General features: G+C 44.9%; 1 protein-coding gene across 2 annotated transcripts; it reads left to right on the top strand.

The window, feature by feature from the left end:
• Window positions 1-2,911: 2,911 nt before the first annotated feature.
• LOC143409426 (eotaxin-like) lies at window positions 2,912-16,377 on the top strand. 2 transcript variants are annotated; one of them, XM_076869676.1, is made up of 3 exons: window positions 2,912-2,987; window positions 3,748-3,862; window positions 16,054-16,377. In XM_076869676.1, the coding sequence occupies exons 1-3, from the start codon at window positions 2,912-2,914 to the stop codon at window positions 16,160-16,162; spliced, it is 300 nt and encodes a 99-aa protein (XP_076725791.1). In that variant the 3' UTR covers window positions 16,163-16,377. The 2 variants fall into 2 exon arrangements, with proteins under 2 accessions (XP_076725791.1, XP_076725790.1); XM_076869675.1 differs by lacking the exons at window positions 2,912-2,987; window positions 3,748-3,862 and adding exons at window positions 14,269-14,390; window positions 15,523-15,634.
• Window positions 16,378-18,363: the final 1,986 nt, after the last annotated feature.

The raw sequence follows: 18,363 nt of genomic DNA, 5'->3' as shown, positions 1-18,363 counted from the left end.
TAAGAGGGAAGGGAATGCGGACATCCGTGATGTCGTGAATGAGCCCAGGAGACATCGTGCTAAATGAAACAAGCCAGTCACAGAAGACAAATTCTCCAAGATTCCACTTATGTGAGATGCTCAAAATGGTCCAACTCATAGAAGCAGAAAACAAAATAGGTTACCAGGAGCCAGACGGAGGGAGAGAGGGAGAGTCATTGTTTAATTCAAAATTTGGAAAAAAAAAAAAAAAGCTGGTAGAGTTAGCCGCAGAAAGCAATGTCATAGAGGTAAATATAAACTTGATGTCCAACGAAAGCCAGAATAAAAGCCTGATATTTCTCTTAGGTCAGTGTTCAAGGTTAGAGGATGGTCTGAGCCCTCCCGCTGAAGTTCTCCTCTCTTGCATCCCGTGGCCATCATGGAGGGTCCAGTCACAGGTGTGAAGAGGCCATGCATGGCCTCTTGTCAAACCTCCATTCATGAATATCGTCAGCAATCAGTCGGTGTTCTTGTGATGTGTGTTTCTAGGGGAAGTACTGCGAGATGAGGAAGGAGACTATGGCTTTCAAAATGTATTCTTTATATCCCTGAGATATATAGGTGGGGAGGGAGACATGGAATCTCCCATTTCCGCTTCAAATTGATGGTGTGCTTGGATGTCATTCATTCATTTGACCTCCCTGGATTCTTTCACTTGAAAAGATATTTTCATAGAGATATTTTGAAAACCACAGCATTCTAAGACCCTGAGGTGCCATGAAATTCTGATAGCCTATAAAACATACAAAGGTTTTATTTTACTTCTATTTGTTTGTTTATTCATCCTAGGGATTGATCCCAGGGCCTTATACACATTAAGCACACGCTCTACCACTGGGATACATCCATAGCTCCAGATACTGGGCAGTTCCCCTACCCCTTCCCCATTTCCCTTTGCTCTGACTCCTTGTTACCATTCCTTGTACCCCTTCCAGAAAGACCCAGAGCTCACTGTCATGAGCCTTTCTTGTTGCATTGCAGATGGGATTAATATCTCTACCTGCTCCTCATTTAAAACATGTCTAAAAGTTATTTTATATTCTCTCATTAAAAGGTGTGGTCTTACCATTTGACCCAGCTATTCCCCTTCTTGGTCTATTCCCTAAAGACCTAAAAAGAGCATACTATAGGGACACTGCTACATCCATGTTCATAGCAGCACAATTCACAATAGCAAGACTGTGGAACCAACCTAGATGCCCTTCAATAGATGAATGGATAAAAAAAAATGTGGCATTTATACACAATGGAGTATTACTCTGCATTAAAAAATGACAAAATCATAGAATTTGCAGGGAAATGGATGGCATTAGAGCAGATTATGCTAAGTGAAGCTAGCCAATCCCTTAAAAACAAATGCCAAATGTCTTCTTTGATATAAGGAGAGTAACTAAGAACAGAGTAGGGACGAAGAGCATGAGAAGAAGATTAACATTAAACAGGGATGAGAGGTGGGAGGGAAAGGGAGAGAGAAGGGAAATTGCATGGAAATGGAAGGAGACCCTCAGGGGTATACAAAATTACATACAAGAGGAAGTGAGGGGAAAGGGAAAAGAAATATAAGGGGGAGAAATGAACTACAGTAGAGGGGGTAGAGAGAGAAGAGGGGAGGGGAGGGGGGACAGTAGAGGATAGGAAAGGCAGCAGAATACAACAGACACTAGTATGGCAATATGTAAATCAATGGATGTGTAACTGATGTGATTCTGCAATCTGTATACGGGGTAAAAATGGGAGTTCATATCCCACTTGAATCAAAGTGTGAAATATGATATATCAAGAACTATGTAATGTTTTGAACAACCAACAATAAAAATTTAAAAAAAAATTAAAAAAAATAAAAATAAAAGGTGTGTTCTTTGTACCCTAATCTTGCAGCGGGGAGCCTTAAACCATTATGTAAAATATCCAAGCATGTGGATAAAGGAGGAGTGGGAAGCGAGGGAGCTAAAGAACTGCATCTGATACAACCACCAGCTGTTAACGTGCTTCCAGACCAGACAGTGAACACTGAATAAAAGCTTCCTGCTGACCCCAGCCTTAGCCAATATCTAACTAACTGCAAAGACACCAAACACCTTAAGCAAGTGCTGCCGAGCAGAGACTGGTCAAGCCCTCCAAGTTGAGAGCAAAATGACTGACGGTTTCTGTTGTAAGTCACTATTTTCAGATGCACCGTGACAGAGTCGTGGATTGCTAGATAGACACTACAATTTCAGGTACTATTCTCCAATGCAAACTGCATTCTGCTTTTCCGCTCAGGTTCTGTTATTCTCTTTTCCTCTGAGATTTAGAAAGCCATCAAGACTTTGAGTGAAAAGTGTTTAAGTTCATTCTGGAATCCAGCCAAAGTTGGAACGCCTCTTTCTAGACTCCAGAGTCCAATGGATGCTGACTAAAATGAAGAAATATGGGAATCTCTGTCATTTTCTTGATTTCAGCATCCATGTGCTTTGCTCAGCCAGACAAGGTATGATTTCTTCCTTCCTGTTTCTACAGAAACTGTTTCATTTCAAAGAAGCTGAGCTTATGAGAATAGGTGTAAATCACAAACCCTGGTCTGCCTGGGCACAGCCCCCACCTCACCCCCATCTCCCAGTCTTGGATGGAAACAGACCAACCCCCGTCCCTAAACCCACACTTTCATCTCCTGGGTCCCAGCATCACCCCAGGGCAGCATGCTGGCCCCGATACATTACACCATACTGTGTAATTCATTCTGTGATTCATTCTGAATGACAAAGCTCTCTCTCCACACCCCTTCCTTTATACTCCATGTCTGCTTCCTATAAAAGGCAGAGACAGAGCCATCTGAAGAGCAGAGAGCTGAGAACAACTCAGAAACTTCCAACTCCCAGGCTGAAGCTCGCTCTCTCTCATCATCCTCACCATGAAGGTCTCTGCAGCTCTTTTGTGCCTGATGCTCATAGTAACCGCCTTCTGCATTCCCGTGCTTGCTCAGCCAGGTAAGGCCCTGCCCCTCCATCCTGAAACACATCACCCCATCTCTGGGTCATCTTGCCCAGTACATCCCAGAGGGTACCCATCGTCTCACCCTAGCGGCTGCTTTGCTAAGATCAGGCAACTCAGAGAAGGCCAGGAGTGAGCCCAATCACACAGCTGCTGCTGGGCAGAGCCTGGACTAGAATCCCAGCTCTGGACCAACTCCAGCTCCTTCCAGGACTCGAGCTCTGGAAACATGCCCAGAGCTACTGCCCAGAGTTACTGCCCAGCGGCTGTCAATAGTCCCGGGTGATCAAAGAGAGAGGCCTCCTGGTGGTGGCCTGCAGGGTATTTCCAGATACAGGGGAGGCAGGAAGGAGACCCAGAACCTGGTCTGTGCATCACCCAGCCCAGCTTCCAGAGACAGAGGCCCTGCAGAGATGGCTGGTATCCCAGAAGCTCACCTGTAGGCACAAATTTCTCAGAGCCTTAGTTATGAGTCCCCCTACTATAGGGGATTAGATTATTATCTCAGCTCCTCCCAGCAACAACCATAGTGTTCGTCAGTTTCTCTTGTGCCTGTCAGTTGGTGAGGACCTGCTCCTGTTTCATAGCCCATGACATGGAGAGTGTTTATGGGATACCTCAGACCCATCTGACTCGGGATGGGCAGGTTCTTCCCTCAACTTCTCCCTTCCCACTGACTCCTTCTTACCATCCCTTGCATCACTTCCAGAATGACCCAGCACTCACTGTCCTGAGCCTTTTCCTGTTGCATTGCAGATGGGATCAACATCTCCACCTGCTGCTATGAAACCCGGAGACGGAAGATCTCCATGCAGAAACTGAAGAGTTACACCAGGATCACCAGCAGCACCTGTCCCAGGGAAGCTGTGATGTGAGTGGCCTCTGATCAACCACCTTCAACCCTGAGCCCTAAGTCCTTCCCTGGGGCGGCGGGGAGGAGCGTTATCCAACTGAGTTGGAGCCAAACACTCAGATGCTTGGAGCATCTCCCACAGAATCTCAGAACTTTCCCAGTGGAAAATGGAGTCCCACCAAGGAAAGTGACTTCCACTACCCACTCCAATCTTCAGTTGAGAGCTTGGTCCCTTTATCCAGACAAGGGGGTTTCTTCTGGGTCCACAAAAGCAGCTGCTGCCACCTCTCCCCACTGCAGGCCCTTCCTCTGCCTTCCACCTCCTCCATCCTAGGGCAGTCCCCTCTCCCTGGAGCTTAGGGGCCAGACAGGTTAGCCATCCAGGGGGTTCCTCCGGGTGACCCATCTGATGGAGCCCTTTCTCCCCCACAGCTTCAAGACCAAACTGAACAAGGAGATCTGTGCTGACTCCAATCAGCAGTGGGTCAAGGACGCCATCAAACACCTGGACAAGAAAACCCAAGACCCTTGAATGGCTTATGCCTGAACAGAAACCAGGCCGGAACTGGAGGAGCAACTCATCTGCATCCTCTGTCCTTTTTTTTTTTTTTTTTTTTGAGAATTGCTCTGAGATTAATTTATTCCAGTTCTAAGGAAGGGCTGCGAGTTGTGTGTAATGAGGTGGATCATAATTTTTTTTCCTAAGTTGTGTTTTCAAAGTTATTAATATTTTAATTTAATCTGTCATGGATGTGGGTGTGGTTTGAATGTAAACCTGACTTGCTGAAAGTATCATGAAGGACCTCGCAAGAATCAATGCAAAGAATTTTATTTAAAATTTTTGTGATAATGAAATCGTAACGTTATTACAAAAATGGAATATTTATGTGGGTATCACTTTTGCATTTTCACATAAAATATATTTTTGTACAAAACCTGACTTTGACGGCTTATTAAGGAATAAAGTTAAGCTGGAGAGACGGATGGGGTGGCAAAGAGGAGGGTACGGTTGCCAAGGGTGGGGCTTGGGCTGTGAAAGAAAAAAAGAATAGGTAGTCTCAGGGCTTTCCCCCTGGGGACATGTCATCCCCAAGATGACTGGTACAGGAGAGTCGGACAGGCTGGGGCCAGGCTAAGCCAACTCCACAGCTCCATCTGACACCCCTCAGCTTTAGCTGTTGGCTTAGACGCCTTTCTTCCTTTCTCAAGTTGTTACTTTTCTCTCCATCACAAAAGTATCTCCCCTCATTTACTGCATCAGACTCCTGGCCGGCTGGATGTCCCCTTCTATTCAATCACCCAATCCAGACTATCACAAACATCACTTGCACTGAGAAATCCCTTCTGCATCTGGAGCCAGGTATCTTTAAAAAAAAAAAAAAAAGTTTCCATCTCTACAGATTAGGGAGAAGCAGGGAGGGAGGTGACCCTGCACCCCAACAGACAGCACTGACAAACCCTTGACACCTTGCAACAGAGGTTCTTGGAGACAGAGTTTTCATCAAATCCCCAGATATCAGGAGATATCACACACTTTAGTGGCAAGTAGACAATGTATTGGTGACTATTTACAGGCATGGGGATGCTCAGGCCCAATCCAACAGCCCTTTATGGCTCTCCTCTGACCCACCAGTATCCATCTCCAAACATCAAAAAGTAGTGTAATCTCCAATTCTAAAACAGAACAGCCAGGAGACAGACTAGGGGCATCAGGAGAAATAAATACATGCTCTACTTTTATAAGGTATGGCAAGCCCTGTGTTACAGGCAAATATTAATCAGTGTGACAGACAGTAGGGACTGGCAAGGAGAGAAGTGGTCCATGCTCAAGCAGAAAAGAATCTGCTCAATCTAGCTTTGTCACATGTCAGTTCTTCATATTTAAGGAATTCGAACCTATCTGTGTTTATATAGGCCTGAGATCCCTTGTCTCCTTCTAGCACAGAGAATGAAGGAGAAATCCCCAAACACAGCCAAGAACAGAGGGATTCCATGATTAGACGGGTTGCACCACTAATGTGCCTAGTATGGGAAAGTTACTTACCTGATTGGACCCATAGAGATTGCAGTAGATGGATGGCTCTCTTATGGACCTCAACATCACTTAGACACTCGGAAAAATACAGATGTGCGGCACCATCACCAAAGATTCTGATACAGAGTGCTGGGTGAGGAAGGTGCTACTTCTACCTTTTTAATTAGTTCTCTATCATGCCTGGGGGCCACTCTGAAGTTGCCTTATTTTCTCTCTATTGGATTAATGGACTTTCTGGACTTGCCCACTGACTCAGACAAGGAAGTATGTCTCTTGTTACAATTTGGATATGAGATTTCCCCCAAATCTCATTTGCAAAACAATGCAAGAAAGTTTTAAAGGAAATATGATTGGGTTATGAGAGCTTTAACCTAATCATTGCATTACTCCACTGACATAGATTAACTGGGTGGTAACTCTAGATAGGTAGGGTGAATCCGGAGGAGGTGGTGCATGGGGGGTTGTGTCTTTAAGGTACATATTTTGTCCCTGGAAAGTGCAGCTCTCTCTCTCTCTCTGCTTCCCAATTCCTGAGCTGCTCTCCTCCTTCCTACCGTCTGCCCTGATGTTCTGCCTCACTCAGACACAGAGTAATGGAGTTGGCTTTCTATGGACTAAGACCTCTGAAACCTGTGAGTGCCATACAAACTTTTCCTCCTATAAAATCACTCTTGACAGGTCTTTTGGTCACCGTTGCAAAAATTCCCATTAAATCATTTTTCCCTGCCTTTCTCTTGACCTTTCCACCTGCTAGATGAGGTCGTTAGGCACACACCAGTCCTAAGGTAATAGTGAACGTGAATGCCCGACATCCAGGGACTCTCACACGTTCTCCAACATGATAAAATACTTGGGAATCAATCTAATGATGGATGTGAAGCGCCTCTACAGTGAGAACTAGAGAACATTGAAGAAGTTGAAGACAGCCTTAGAAGATGGAAAGACCTCCCATGTTCTTTCTTGGACAGGCAGAATTAATATTACCAACATGGCCACACTCCCAAAAGCGTTATATAGATTTAATGCAAAATACCAACAGCATTTTTCACCGAACTAGAAAAAGCAGTTCTAAAATTCATTTGGAAAAATAAGAGACCTAGAGCAGCCAAAGCAATAGTGACCAAAAAGAGTCTTGCTGGAGACATCACAATACCTGATGTGAAATTACTGCAGAGACACAGTAACAAAAACAGCAGGGTACTAGCCCTAAAACAGGCATGGAGACCAACAGAATAGAAGAGAAGACACAGAGTCAAACCCACATAAATACAGTTTTCTGATACTAGACAAAGTTGCCAAAAACATAACATTGGAGAAAAGATATCCTCTTCAACAAATGGTGCTAGGAAAACTGGAAATCCATAGGTAGCAGAATGAAATTTAACCCCTCTCTCAGACCCTGCGTAAAACTCAAATCAAAGTAGATCAAAGAACTAGGCATTAGACCAGAAACCCTGCACCTGCTGGAAGAAATCGTAGACCCAACGCTCCCACACGTTGACACAGGAACCAACTTTCTTAACCAGACTTCTAAAGTGCCGGAATTAAACCCCAGATCAGCAAGTGGGATAGAATCAAATTTAAAAGCTCCTGCACAGCAAATTCAGAGCGTGAAGAAGACAGAGCCTACAGAATGGGAGACGATTTCTGCCACCTGCCCCTCAGATAGTGCATTGATATGCAGAACATAAAAAGAACTAAAAAATATTAACACAAAAAAGCCAAATAACCCCAATTAATAAATGGGCAAAGAAATTAAACAGACCCTTCTCAAAAGAGGAAACACAAATGGCCAAAAAATGCATGAAGAAAAATTCAATGTCTCTAGCAATTAGGGGGGAAAAAACGACATTGGAATGTCATCTCACTCTGGTCAGAATGGCAATTATCAAGAATATAAATAACTGGGGCTGGGGTTGTGGCTCAGTGGAAGAGCCCAGCGCCTAGCATGTTTCGGGCACTGGGGACATCCTCAGCACCACATAAAAATAAAATAAAAGTGCTGTGTCCAACTACAACTAAAAAAAAAATTAATAAAAAAGAATATAAGTAATAATATGTATTGGCAAGAATGTGGAATAGAAGGTACACTCATACGTAGTTGGTGGGACTGAAAATTAGGGTAACCACTCTGAAAAGCAGTATGGAGATTCCTCAAAAAGCTAGAAATGGAATACCATATGACCCAGCTATCCCACTCCTGGTATATATCCAAAAGATTTAAAATTAATATACTACAGGGATACAGCCACATCAGTATTTATAGTAGCACAATTTACAACAGCCAAGCTATGTAACTAAACCTAGGTGTCCGTCAACGGATGAATGGATTTTTAAAAATGTGGTATATGTACACAATGGAGTATTATTCAGCCATAAAGAAGAAAACAAATATGGCATTTGCCAGAAAATGGATGGAACTGGAGACTATTATGCTAAGTGAAACAAGCCAGACCTAGAAAGTCAAAGGTTGAATGTGTTCTCTGATATGGGGAGGCTAGTTCAAAATAAGGGGTGGAGGATAAAAGAAAAGGGAAAGGGAGAATTCCATCAAAATAGAAAAAAAGTTCCATGAAATAATGCAAGGGGATTGAGGGGGAGGGAAGTGGGATGGAACAAGGGAAGAACCTGACCTAACTTTCCTATGCACTTATGTTAATATACCACAGTGAGTCTCACCATTATGTACATCCACAAGACACTATTTAAAAAAAAAAAAAAAACTAAGTAAATAGTAGAAAAATCAGAAAAGGGAAGGGAACGGAGAAGGGAGGAGGGGAGAGAAAGGGGAAGGTCTGGGGACTGAGAGCAAACTATATTTCATACTTTTATAATCATGTCAAAATGAATCCCAATGTTATGTATGACTAAAAAAAGAACCAATAAAAAAATACAAATTAAAACCCTGGCACAGTAGTGCTCGCCTGTAATCCCAGTGATTTGGGAAGCTGAGGCAGGAGGATCACAAGTTCAAAGCCAGCCTCAGCAACTTAACGAGACCTTAAGCAACTTAGCAAGACCCTGTCTCAAAATAATAATAATAAAAAATATGTGTAGTCATACATGTACCCAGGGTAATGATGTCCATCTCATTCCACCATCTTTCCTGCCCCCTGCTCCCTCCCTCCCCTCCCTCTCCTTTGCCCAATCATTCTTCCCATCCCTCCCACCCCTTGTTATGGATCAGCATTCAAAGAACATTCAGCCTTTGGGTTTTTAGGATTCACTTACTTCACTTAGCATTATATTTTCCAACTCCACCCATTTGCCTGCAAATGCCATGATTTTATTCTCTTTTAATGAGGATTAATGTTCCATTGTGTATATATACCACAATTTCTTTATCCCTTCGTCTACTGAAGGGCATCTAGGTGGCTTCCACAGTTTAGCTATTGTGAATTGAGCTGACGCTACATTGTGTACAACCATAGAAATGTAAAGTTGTGCTGCAATTGCATACAATGAATCAAAATGCATTCTGCTGTCATATATACCTAATTAAGATAAATAAATCAATTTAAAAAAATTAAAAGGGTTGGAGATGTGGTTCAGTGGTTAAGCACCCCCTGGGTTCAATCCCCAGTACCAAAATAATAATAATAAAAGTAATAATAAATTAAATTTTAAAACATTAAAATTTTAAAAAATTGCATTTACTTGGGAGTCCACATGACTTAATTATATACTAACCAATTGGGTGAGGACCTAAATGATGTAAGACACTTCCACACCTAGTCCCTTCAACAACTTACATTTCCAGCCTTCTCTCCCCCCATACGGTAGCCTTGGGAGAAATGTTCCATGAAGTCCAGCTTCCAGGTGGAAGCAGTCCATCTCTCTGGGGACAGCCACCAGGTCTACCTTGAACCGTGACAAGAGAAAAGAACATGGGTGGTGTCAAGCCGCTGAAGATGGGAGCCTCGCTTAATCCTGAACAACAGGGGACCTGGGACCATGGTCACGTGCTGCCATGAAAATCCTAACTAGACATCAGACTGCAGGCCGTGAGGAAGCTGATTTCTCAGGTTGAAAAGATGAAGGTTCATGTTACAAATTTTCAAAGCTGTCAGGTCCTGTCTGCTCGCTGCAGAGAGGAAGTTTGAAAATATATGTTAATAGTATGTTGGTTGTTTATGTCTGAATTTGTCAAGGCCATAGGAAAAGAGTTCAGAGGGGAAAATCTCCTGTTCTTGAAATAGAAAGAGAGAGAGAGAGAGAGAGAGAGAGAGAGAATAACATCTACAAATTCAAGGTCTTAACACTGTTGGAAAAGCAATCTGTGTATCTGTGTGTCTTGGTTCCAAACATTAAGAGAAAGATATTCAAGAATTTTTTTTAAATTCAGCAATACAAGTCCAGAAAAAAAAAAAAAAAGTGATGTTTCAAGCCTAACAGCCCTCATTCAGGAGAGAGAGAGAGAGAGAGAGAGAGAGAGAGAGAGAGAGAACGCAGAGAAGTAATTTGAGAAGTACATCTGGTAAGAAACTTGAGCTGTGACAGATGGCATAATATACACATAGAGGTGACTGGGTACAAACAGATGAGAAACCTCTTAGGTATTAAGAGAACAATCCTGAAACCACAAGTGAGCCTGGACCAAAAAAAAAAAAAAAAAAAAAAGGCATTGGCAATTCAAAATGAAAATCAACTCCAAGCTCAGGGAGCAGTCCTCAGAGGCTGCAGAGCCCCCTAGAGGAGCGGGTTCTCTTCCGCACACCTCAGAGGCACCCAAGGGGAAGAATGGGAAATGGGGGGGGGGGCCTCCCCAGGGCAGCAGGGAGTCAGGATCAAAAAGACAGAGAGCTTCCCCAGAAAGGGGAACCAAGCCTAGTGGAAGTGGGGGGCGGGGGACTTATAGAACATCTGCCTGAGGGTCACAGGATTGGTACAGAGTTCAACCCCACCCCCACCGCCCACCCGGGACGGCCCTGGTTGCAAGTACTCTGGCCTTTGAAAACAAGCTGCATTCCATATAAATAACCTGTCCCTTTAGTACCCAGGCCACCGGACAAGGTGGGTCCATTTTCTCATCCAAAGCCTCCGTCAAGAAATCCCATAGACTTAGGTTGATTTGATGAGCCCATGGGAGTTTGGTCATCGCTCTTTTGAGTGGGTCAATTGCGTTCTCGGTGCCTAAGAGGTGAGCCGGGGACAGACTGCGATAGAAAGTGTTAGTCCTCACCAGGTGCTCAAGTGCTTCCTCATCATTCCCCGGGGAGTGACCACTGGAGTTTATGCACTCTGAGCCTCTCAGCCCCCGGGGCCTTGGGAGAGAGAGAGCACTTGTGACAAGCTGCTTTAGCAACATCTGGCTGCAACACGCTCATGAAACAGATGTGCTGCCGCGAGCCCACCCCACCGAGATCGTTGCTGCTGTTCCCGAGGGGTCAGCCAGCGTTCCCCTGACCTATTTCCAGTGAAATAGCTACGGCCCTGTGTGCCTCCACGCCCGCCTTTGTGCAGGAGAGCGGAGTCCCTAGCTGTGAAAGGATCGTGAGATCGTGTTACAGAAAGAATATTTCAAATAAACAAGCCCCAAGGCAATCCTGGGACGCAGGCTCCGCTTTCATAAATGATTTCACAGAAGAGGAAGAGACTTAACTTCTCTGAGTTTCTGTTTTCTCCTTTTAGAAATGGACTTACTTTGGTGTTTCCTGGGAGGGAAAAAATAAGCCAATTCTTGGGAAAACAAAGTACTACAGAGTCTTGCACGTGCCCTGTAGGTTAGTGCTCTTGGTGACAACTTGCTATTTGCTAGATAACATTCATAGAAGTCTTAGACTAATGTAGAGTTATGGGGTAATTTCTTCCAAAAGGGACAAGAAACTTCAGACATGGCCTCTGTGACCTTTGAGACAGACAGAAGTCAGATCTTACTGGGTCTGGTTTTGCCCCGAGGAAAAACAGAGGTGAGAGTTACAATACAGTAAAAGTGTCCCAAGACAGAGTCAAAAGGCAGAGGCTCCAAAAAAGAGCTCTGCCCAAACACATGAAGTAGGCTTCAGGACTCCAAGTCTGGTTCCCCTGACCTGGGCATTTTTAATCTTTTGTGGTTGTTATTTCGAAGAGAGTGTTGGGATACACATCTGTGCCTCTTCCAAGTCTGTCTTTGGCTTTATCATAGCACAGGAAATCGGGCGCAGTACGAATCAAAGCCAGGAGCCCCAATTCCTGGCACTCTTTCCTGCTAATCTCCCACCATTCCCTGAAAAGCTCTCATGCCAAGATTTTGCTTTCTCCGTGGGGGATGCATATCTCAGAGTGGGTCCTGACCAAGGCCTGCTCTTCATCAGACATCAAATCTGAGGAGTGAGACGTAGGTTCATCTCAGGTCACTGCTGAGCGAGAAGCCTCCTGGAAGGAGACAGATAAGAACAGCAGCTCAAGAGGCCCCATAGTTAGAGACAGCCAGGCTACTAGAGGGAGCAGCTGCTGGTGAACTTGGGTGCCTTGAGAGTGACCCACCAAGTTTCTGGAATTCAGATAAAAACTTAGGGAGAATAATACAAATATAGAAAGTCACTCACTGATAGGATCTTCTCAGCTCCCAGATGAGCTAGGAAATTATTCCTGCAAAGGCCACATAATACTTAACCCACGTCAGCCAAGAACCTCTGAGGGTCAAGAAACTTCCAAATTTATATTAATGACACAATTTCTGATGCCTCCCTCATGTCTCCCAAATGTGCAACTCGTTCATTCCTGGAAACCATCCCTACGAGCATACGTCTTTACTTGGATGCAATAGGAAGTCTGGAGAACATATGGAGAAAGCCATCTGCCTACACTCTCAGTCTCTTTCTAGTACCCCCGACCCGCCCAATCTGCCCCATTTCCCAATAATAAAAATTGTTAACTTCCGATTACTCAGTACCTACAGAGATTTGGTCGCTTTTCTAAGTTGTGTGTGTGTGTGTGTATAAACTCATTAGATTCACATGACAGCCTTCAAAGTTAAGAAAGATTATTATCCCCATCTTAACCTGGCAGTGTGTGGATAGGTGAGGTGACCGTGGCCTCCAAGCTTGTCAGAGGCAGGGCCATCACCCAAACTCAGGCATCTTGGATTCACTGTCTCCACTAGACTATCCCATTTGGAACTGAGTAACAAAGAAGTAGGGAAGGCCAAGTGTTCTGGCCTTGACTTGATCCCTTTGTAGGGAATTGCATTCCAATTATTCTAGATGGGTGCTTAGAAAACTTGTAAGCCACTCAGGGGATCTCTAAACCCTGTGCCCATGACAGAAATAACCAGTGAACTGCCATACTGTCCTCTATTAACTCAAGGCAAGTCCTCGGAACCCTTCTTAACACACCTATCTGTGCAACCTTTACCCATCAATCAATTGCATCCTGGGGTGTGCAGGAAAAGCCAGGAAACAGCCAGGCAGGGCCTCCAACCAGTATTCAAGCTGTAATTACTGCAATTGCCACAATAAAGACTTTACCCCTCCTTGCACCCTTTCCTTCTTGGTGGCTTAATGTTATACACAATGCAGTATGTATAGGTTCTTGTGTTCCTTGTTTCTTTGATGTCTTCAAGCCATCAGACTCCTTGTCTGCAATGCATGCTCAGGGAGTGAGAGTAAACTAGGAGTAAACTTTTCCTATTGTGTTCCTTGAATCTTTGGGGTGTGAGGGTACAGGGGCCACCTCCTCTGCTGCAAACAGACCCACTACATGATAGCATATTTGATTTATAGAAGTTTGTCTTGATTTCATTTGGAAAGGGGCTTATATAGAATGTTGTCTTGATTTCATTTGGAAAAGGGCTTTATCAGCTAAGTGAATCATTTTAAAAGGCACCAGCAGTCAACATCAATAGGAATGATCTTGTTCTGATGGTCCTTAACACTAAACCCCAAGGCATTAGGATTCTGTAACCACTGGATTAAGTCACAGGGGCGAAGTTCTCCTGTGCTATCCTCCCTGGGTCATGCAGACCCAGCAAAGCTAAGTTCTGCTGAGCAATCGCTCATTTGCAAATGAGGGAGCACCCTGCAAAAGTTTGAGGGTCCCTTCCTGTCTTCCCGAACTCTGAAGATCACAAGGTGAACACAGGGACCAAGGGGCATTCTTAAATCCACTGCTTTCCTATGCTGTTAGTTTCTTCGCTCTCCTGCAGATGTGGAATAATATTTCATAATCACATACGCCCTTCCTTCTCAATCCTCATGAAACAGGTGCCAAATCCCACCCACAAATTTGCTTCCTTCTATCTTGCAATTTTCTCAAGAGCCAGAGTGTGGTCAGCTGTTGAGAATCTTCCCTTCAACATGACTTGACTCTGACCCCGTGTAGGCAAGGGCTTCCCTGGAAGCTCCCACCCACTCAGCTCTCTATAAAAGCAGGCAGAACAGCCACAAGAGCAGAGAGGCTGAGACCAACCCCGACACCTCCACCTCTCACAACAAAGCCCTCACTCTCGCACCACCATGAAGGTCTCTGCAGTGCTTCTGTGCCTGATTCTCACAGCAACCATCCTCAGCATGCAGGTGCTTGCTCAGCCAGGTAAGCCCCTCTTTCCCTCCAGGAAAGCTATGCACCTCCAGAACCAGCAAGAATCGTCAGAAACTCCCTGCAAATTCTGCATTTTAAACATGGGAAAACAGATCTCTTATCAGATAAGAACTCCCAGCCCCAAATCCAGTCCATGGAAGAGCCGGAACTGGCAGTCTGGCCACTGAGGCAAGTTCCCGTGCTCTTTCTTTGTCGTGAGCACTGACGGATGCTGAGTGCATCCCTGACCAGCTGTCCTCATAGGATTTGGTGTGGCATGGTGGGCATTTTTGATAGTAGTAAAGGGGGATAAATCTGTTGATTCAAGCCTAGAAGTTTTGCTAGACTCCAAGACAGCTTTCAGAAACATGGGTTAGAAGGGGGTGAGGTACCAGGGCACCCTCTCGAGGTGATTCATTTTGAATCTGCTTGGGGAGCATATCTAGGTGTTTGGGCCATAACTCATCTTCCCATCCTCTGAAGAAGTATTAGTGTATTAGTTTCAATAAGCTCATGCATGCCGCAGTAACAAACAATCCTGATTACCCATGGCCTAATACAATTAATTCACTCAAAAAGGGTCAATTTCTCATTTATAACCAAATGTCGGTAATGCATGGGCTCAGGATTCTAACTACATCCTCAGAACCCTAAACCAGTTAAGGTGATGAAGAAGAAAAGCTCTTAAGGAGCTTCAGTGGCAATACATGTCTACTTAGAAATGACACAGGTCACTCCATCTTCTCCCTTATTGGTCAAAACTAGTAATGGCTCCAACCCCAAAAGAGTGGTCAAGAAGTGTCAGTCTCTCCTGTGTCCAGAAAGCAGAGAACTGAGAATACTTGCAGGACATTCTTGTGACCATCACAAAGCCAGGTGGCTTCTCATCAGGAAAGAGTGGGAACTTAGCACCTTGATCAAGTTTTTCTGAATTCTTGACAGAGGTGATGGGTTCCCACCATATGGAGGGATCCGTGTCAAGGTAGAGGCAGAACCTTTCACGATGAATGAAGGAGCCTCCACCTCTTCCACGTCCCCACTTTCTCCTAACTTCTTTCCGTCTTTACAAAGTCATGCTGGAAAATCCTCACTTACCATGAGTGGCTCATTCTTTCTGTTTTTCTTTCCCTCTTCTCAAATTCAGCTTCTGTCCCCACAACCTGCTGCTTTGCTGTGGCAAACAAGAAGTTCTCCATTCAGCGCTTGGAGAGCTACAGAAAGATCACCGGCAGCAAGTGTCCCCAGAAAGCCGTGATGTGAGTAGAATGAGCTCACCCTCCCCCAGACCAAAACTCCTGCCCAGGGCACCGAGTCAAGAAGAACTGCGTCAGAATTCCTTGGAGTCACAGGCTCAGTTTGTAATCTAATCCATGAATTTTCCCAACAGAAAACATTCACCCTCCGTTCCCTGCACGGGAGCTTGTTCAGGGTAGACTTGGTCCTTGGAGTAAGAGAAAAGATGGTTTTATGGGGCCTTCAAGGGCAGCAGCCTACCCCAGAGTCCCATCCTTCCTCTGCCCCCTTTTGTTCTTCCACAACTACCCCTTTAGCAAATAACCCAGCAACCCCGTTAGCAAAAAGGTCTGTAGCAGATGATCCCGGAGGGTGCAGAATTCAATGGGCAGAGATTCAAGTTCAAGGAGAATCGTTCTAATTTCTTCCTCCCTTCCCATAGCTTCAAGACCAAACAGGACAAGGAGTTCTGCGCTGACCCCAAGCAGAAGTGGGTCAAGGACGCCATCAAGTACCTGGACCAAAAACTCCAAACTCTGAAGCCACAGTAATCACCAATTTGGAGACTAAACCAGAGACTGAGATGGAACTCAGAGATGGAGAAATGCTGATTCGGCTTCCCTTCCTATGATGCATTCTGAAATAATCTCATTATCAGACGCAAAGGAATGGGTCTTATTATGTAATTAAAAACATATTATATTTAAGTTATTGGAATTTTTTTTAATGTATCTTCTATGAATGTTTAAGAATGAATATGTCATTTTTTCAATGTAAAGCTCTGAGCAGATCCCTCGCCCTCTGTGAGCCCCAGCTAGTTCCCCTGTGAGGGTGAACAATGAGACTCCTCTCCTGCCTACCTCCCTGGAATCTTGTAAGGGTCCTGGAAATAATGATCATTGTGAAATGCTTTGTATTTTTAGGAGGATGCTGCTCTGGCAAGTTTAATTCACAATGTTCAATGAAGGTTAAATATTGTTAAAGGAATATATAAGATAAATATAAATTTCATTACAGTAAGCGGTTGTGTATTTTGGTGTGGGAGGGAGATTCACACTGAGCTGGCGGGGGGCAGTAAAGACAGCCATGGGGTGTAAGGTCTGGTTGTGAAACAAATGACCCTTTGGTTTGGCTGATCTTCAATGAGACTCAAGGCCCACTCTGACTCTCGGATTTCTTCCCCCAGCACCATTTCCCAGACTCAGGTTAGTTTAGTCACTTACTCTGCAGGAGCGCCCCTCCCACCCCCCTGCCAAATTCTTTTCCTTACCCACTTCAAACTTGCCCCAAGTTTCTCCTGTGACCTATTACAACAATCTTCTCCCGTTCCCTGACCTGACAGCTCTGTCTTCCAACCTACACAGAGGCCACAGACATTGAGAAATCAGCGGAAGCCCAGAGGACCCCTGGCAAGAGGTTTGGGTGGAGACTTCAAAGCAGAATGGAACTCATACTAGGTCTTGGAGGAGAGACGGGAGGGGAGTGAGAAACATATCAGTGCAGGAAGAGAAAGAGATATTCTTTGAGCAAATGCCTAGAAGTAGGGATGAGCATGTTGGTCAAATTGGGTGGATGCCTAGCCAAAGTGTTAGGGATAGAATGTGCGCCATGTTGGGAAACTTGGAAAGAAGTTCGAGGGCCATCTGTCAGAGTGGAGGGTTTGAGCTCCATTCAGATAATTATAAAGTAAGGTGAGCATAGCATTTGTATCCCCCAAATAGGATTCTCTTCAGAGTACAAGGTAGGCTTATAAACAATTATTCTTGGACAATAGATATAAATCAGAATGGTCCCAGGCAAACTGGAGCACCAGGTCACCCTAGTGATTATAGGCACTGAAAGTTTCAATTCAGTGGAGAGAGAAGGACCATGACCAGAGTCCCCCAGGAAGAGCAGGTAGCTAACGTGCCTAATTGGGAGGGGAGGGAGATGTGTTAGCACAATACCACAATAGATAGGCAAGAGGCCATGGGGCATGGACCAAAGCATGGGTAGACGGGGCGGGGAGAAGGTAAGGTAAGAAGGTAAGGCCAAGGCAGGGTGAGATGCTCTGTGTTAGGGTGGGGGAAAGTAGGACTGATTCAGGAAACTCCCCAAACTCCACAGAGCTGCAACTGAAGGGTAGCTTCTTAGACCTAGAAAATCCACTTCCCTCTAACACTCTTCCCTGACACCCTAACTTTAACAGCTTAAGAGCTTCTAGTCAAATGAACAGGACTGCCTCTTCCGGCATAAGCAACTCAAGGCAGTATTCAACCTGCATTTGTCAGTCACATGACCCCCTTGTGGGGACACAGACAGCAACTGGGTCCCCAAGGGTAGAAAAGAGCTATGGTTGCCCTGCAGAGAAAGGTCTGCACGGTTAGGTGCTGCCAATTCAGGGGGCTGAGGGTCTGGTCATGCCATATCTGGCTGGATCACTGTATTCACAGCTCTATTGGGCCCCGTTCACACCATCTCTCCTGGGACCGTAGTGATCATGGCACAAGGACATATAAATGGCAGCCCGAGACACTAGGAAAAGCACTGACCCGGAAGGCCGTCTAGATAGCCTTGGTTTTATCACCAGAACTGATCTCTCTCCCTGTTCTTCCTTGAGCCTTGGTTAACTCATCCATAATATAAAGAAAGCCATATCTTTTAGAGAGGGAATTGAGGAGTCCAATCAATGGCCTCACACAATCTTCTATGCTGAGAGCTCTGGCACTTAATCACATCATTACCTCCCCCACTGAAGCAGCAAAGGCTGGCA

This window comes from Callospermophilus lateralis, chromosome 11, assembly GCF_048772815.1.
Source record: "Callospermophilus lateralis isolate mCalLat2 chromosome 11, mCalLat2.hap1, whole genome shotgun sequence".
In the NCBI taxonomy this organism is placed as follows: domain Eukaryota; kingdom Metazoa; phylum Chordata; class Mammalia; order Rodentia; family Sciuridae; genus Callospermophilus; species Callospermophilus lateralis.
The sequence above is the reverse complement of the archived record's forward strand: the minus strand, read 5'-3'. Positions and strand labels throughout refer to the sequence as shown.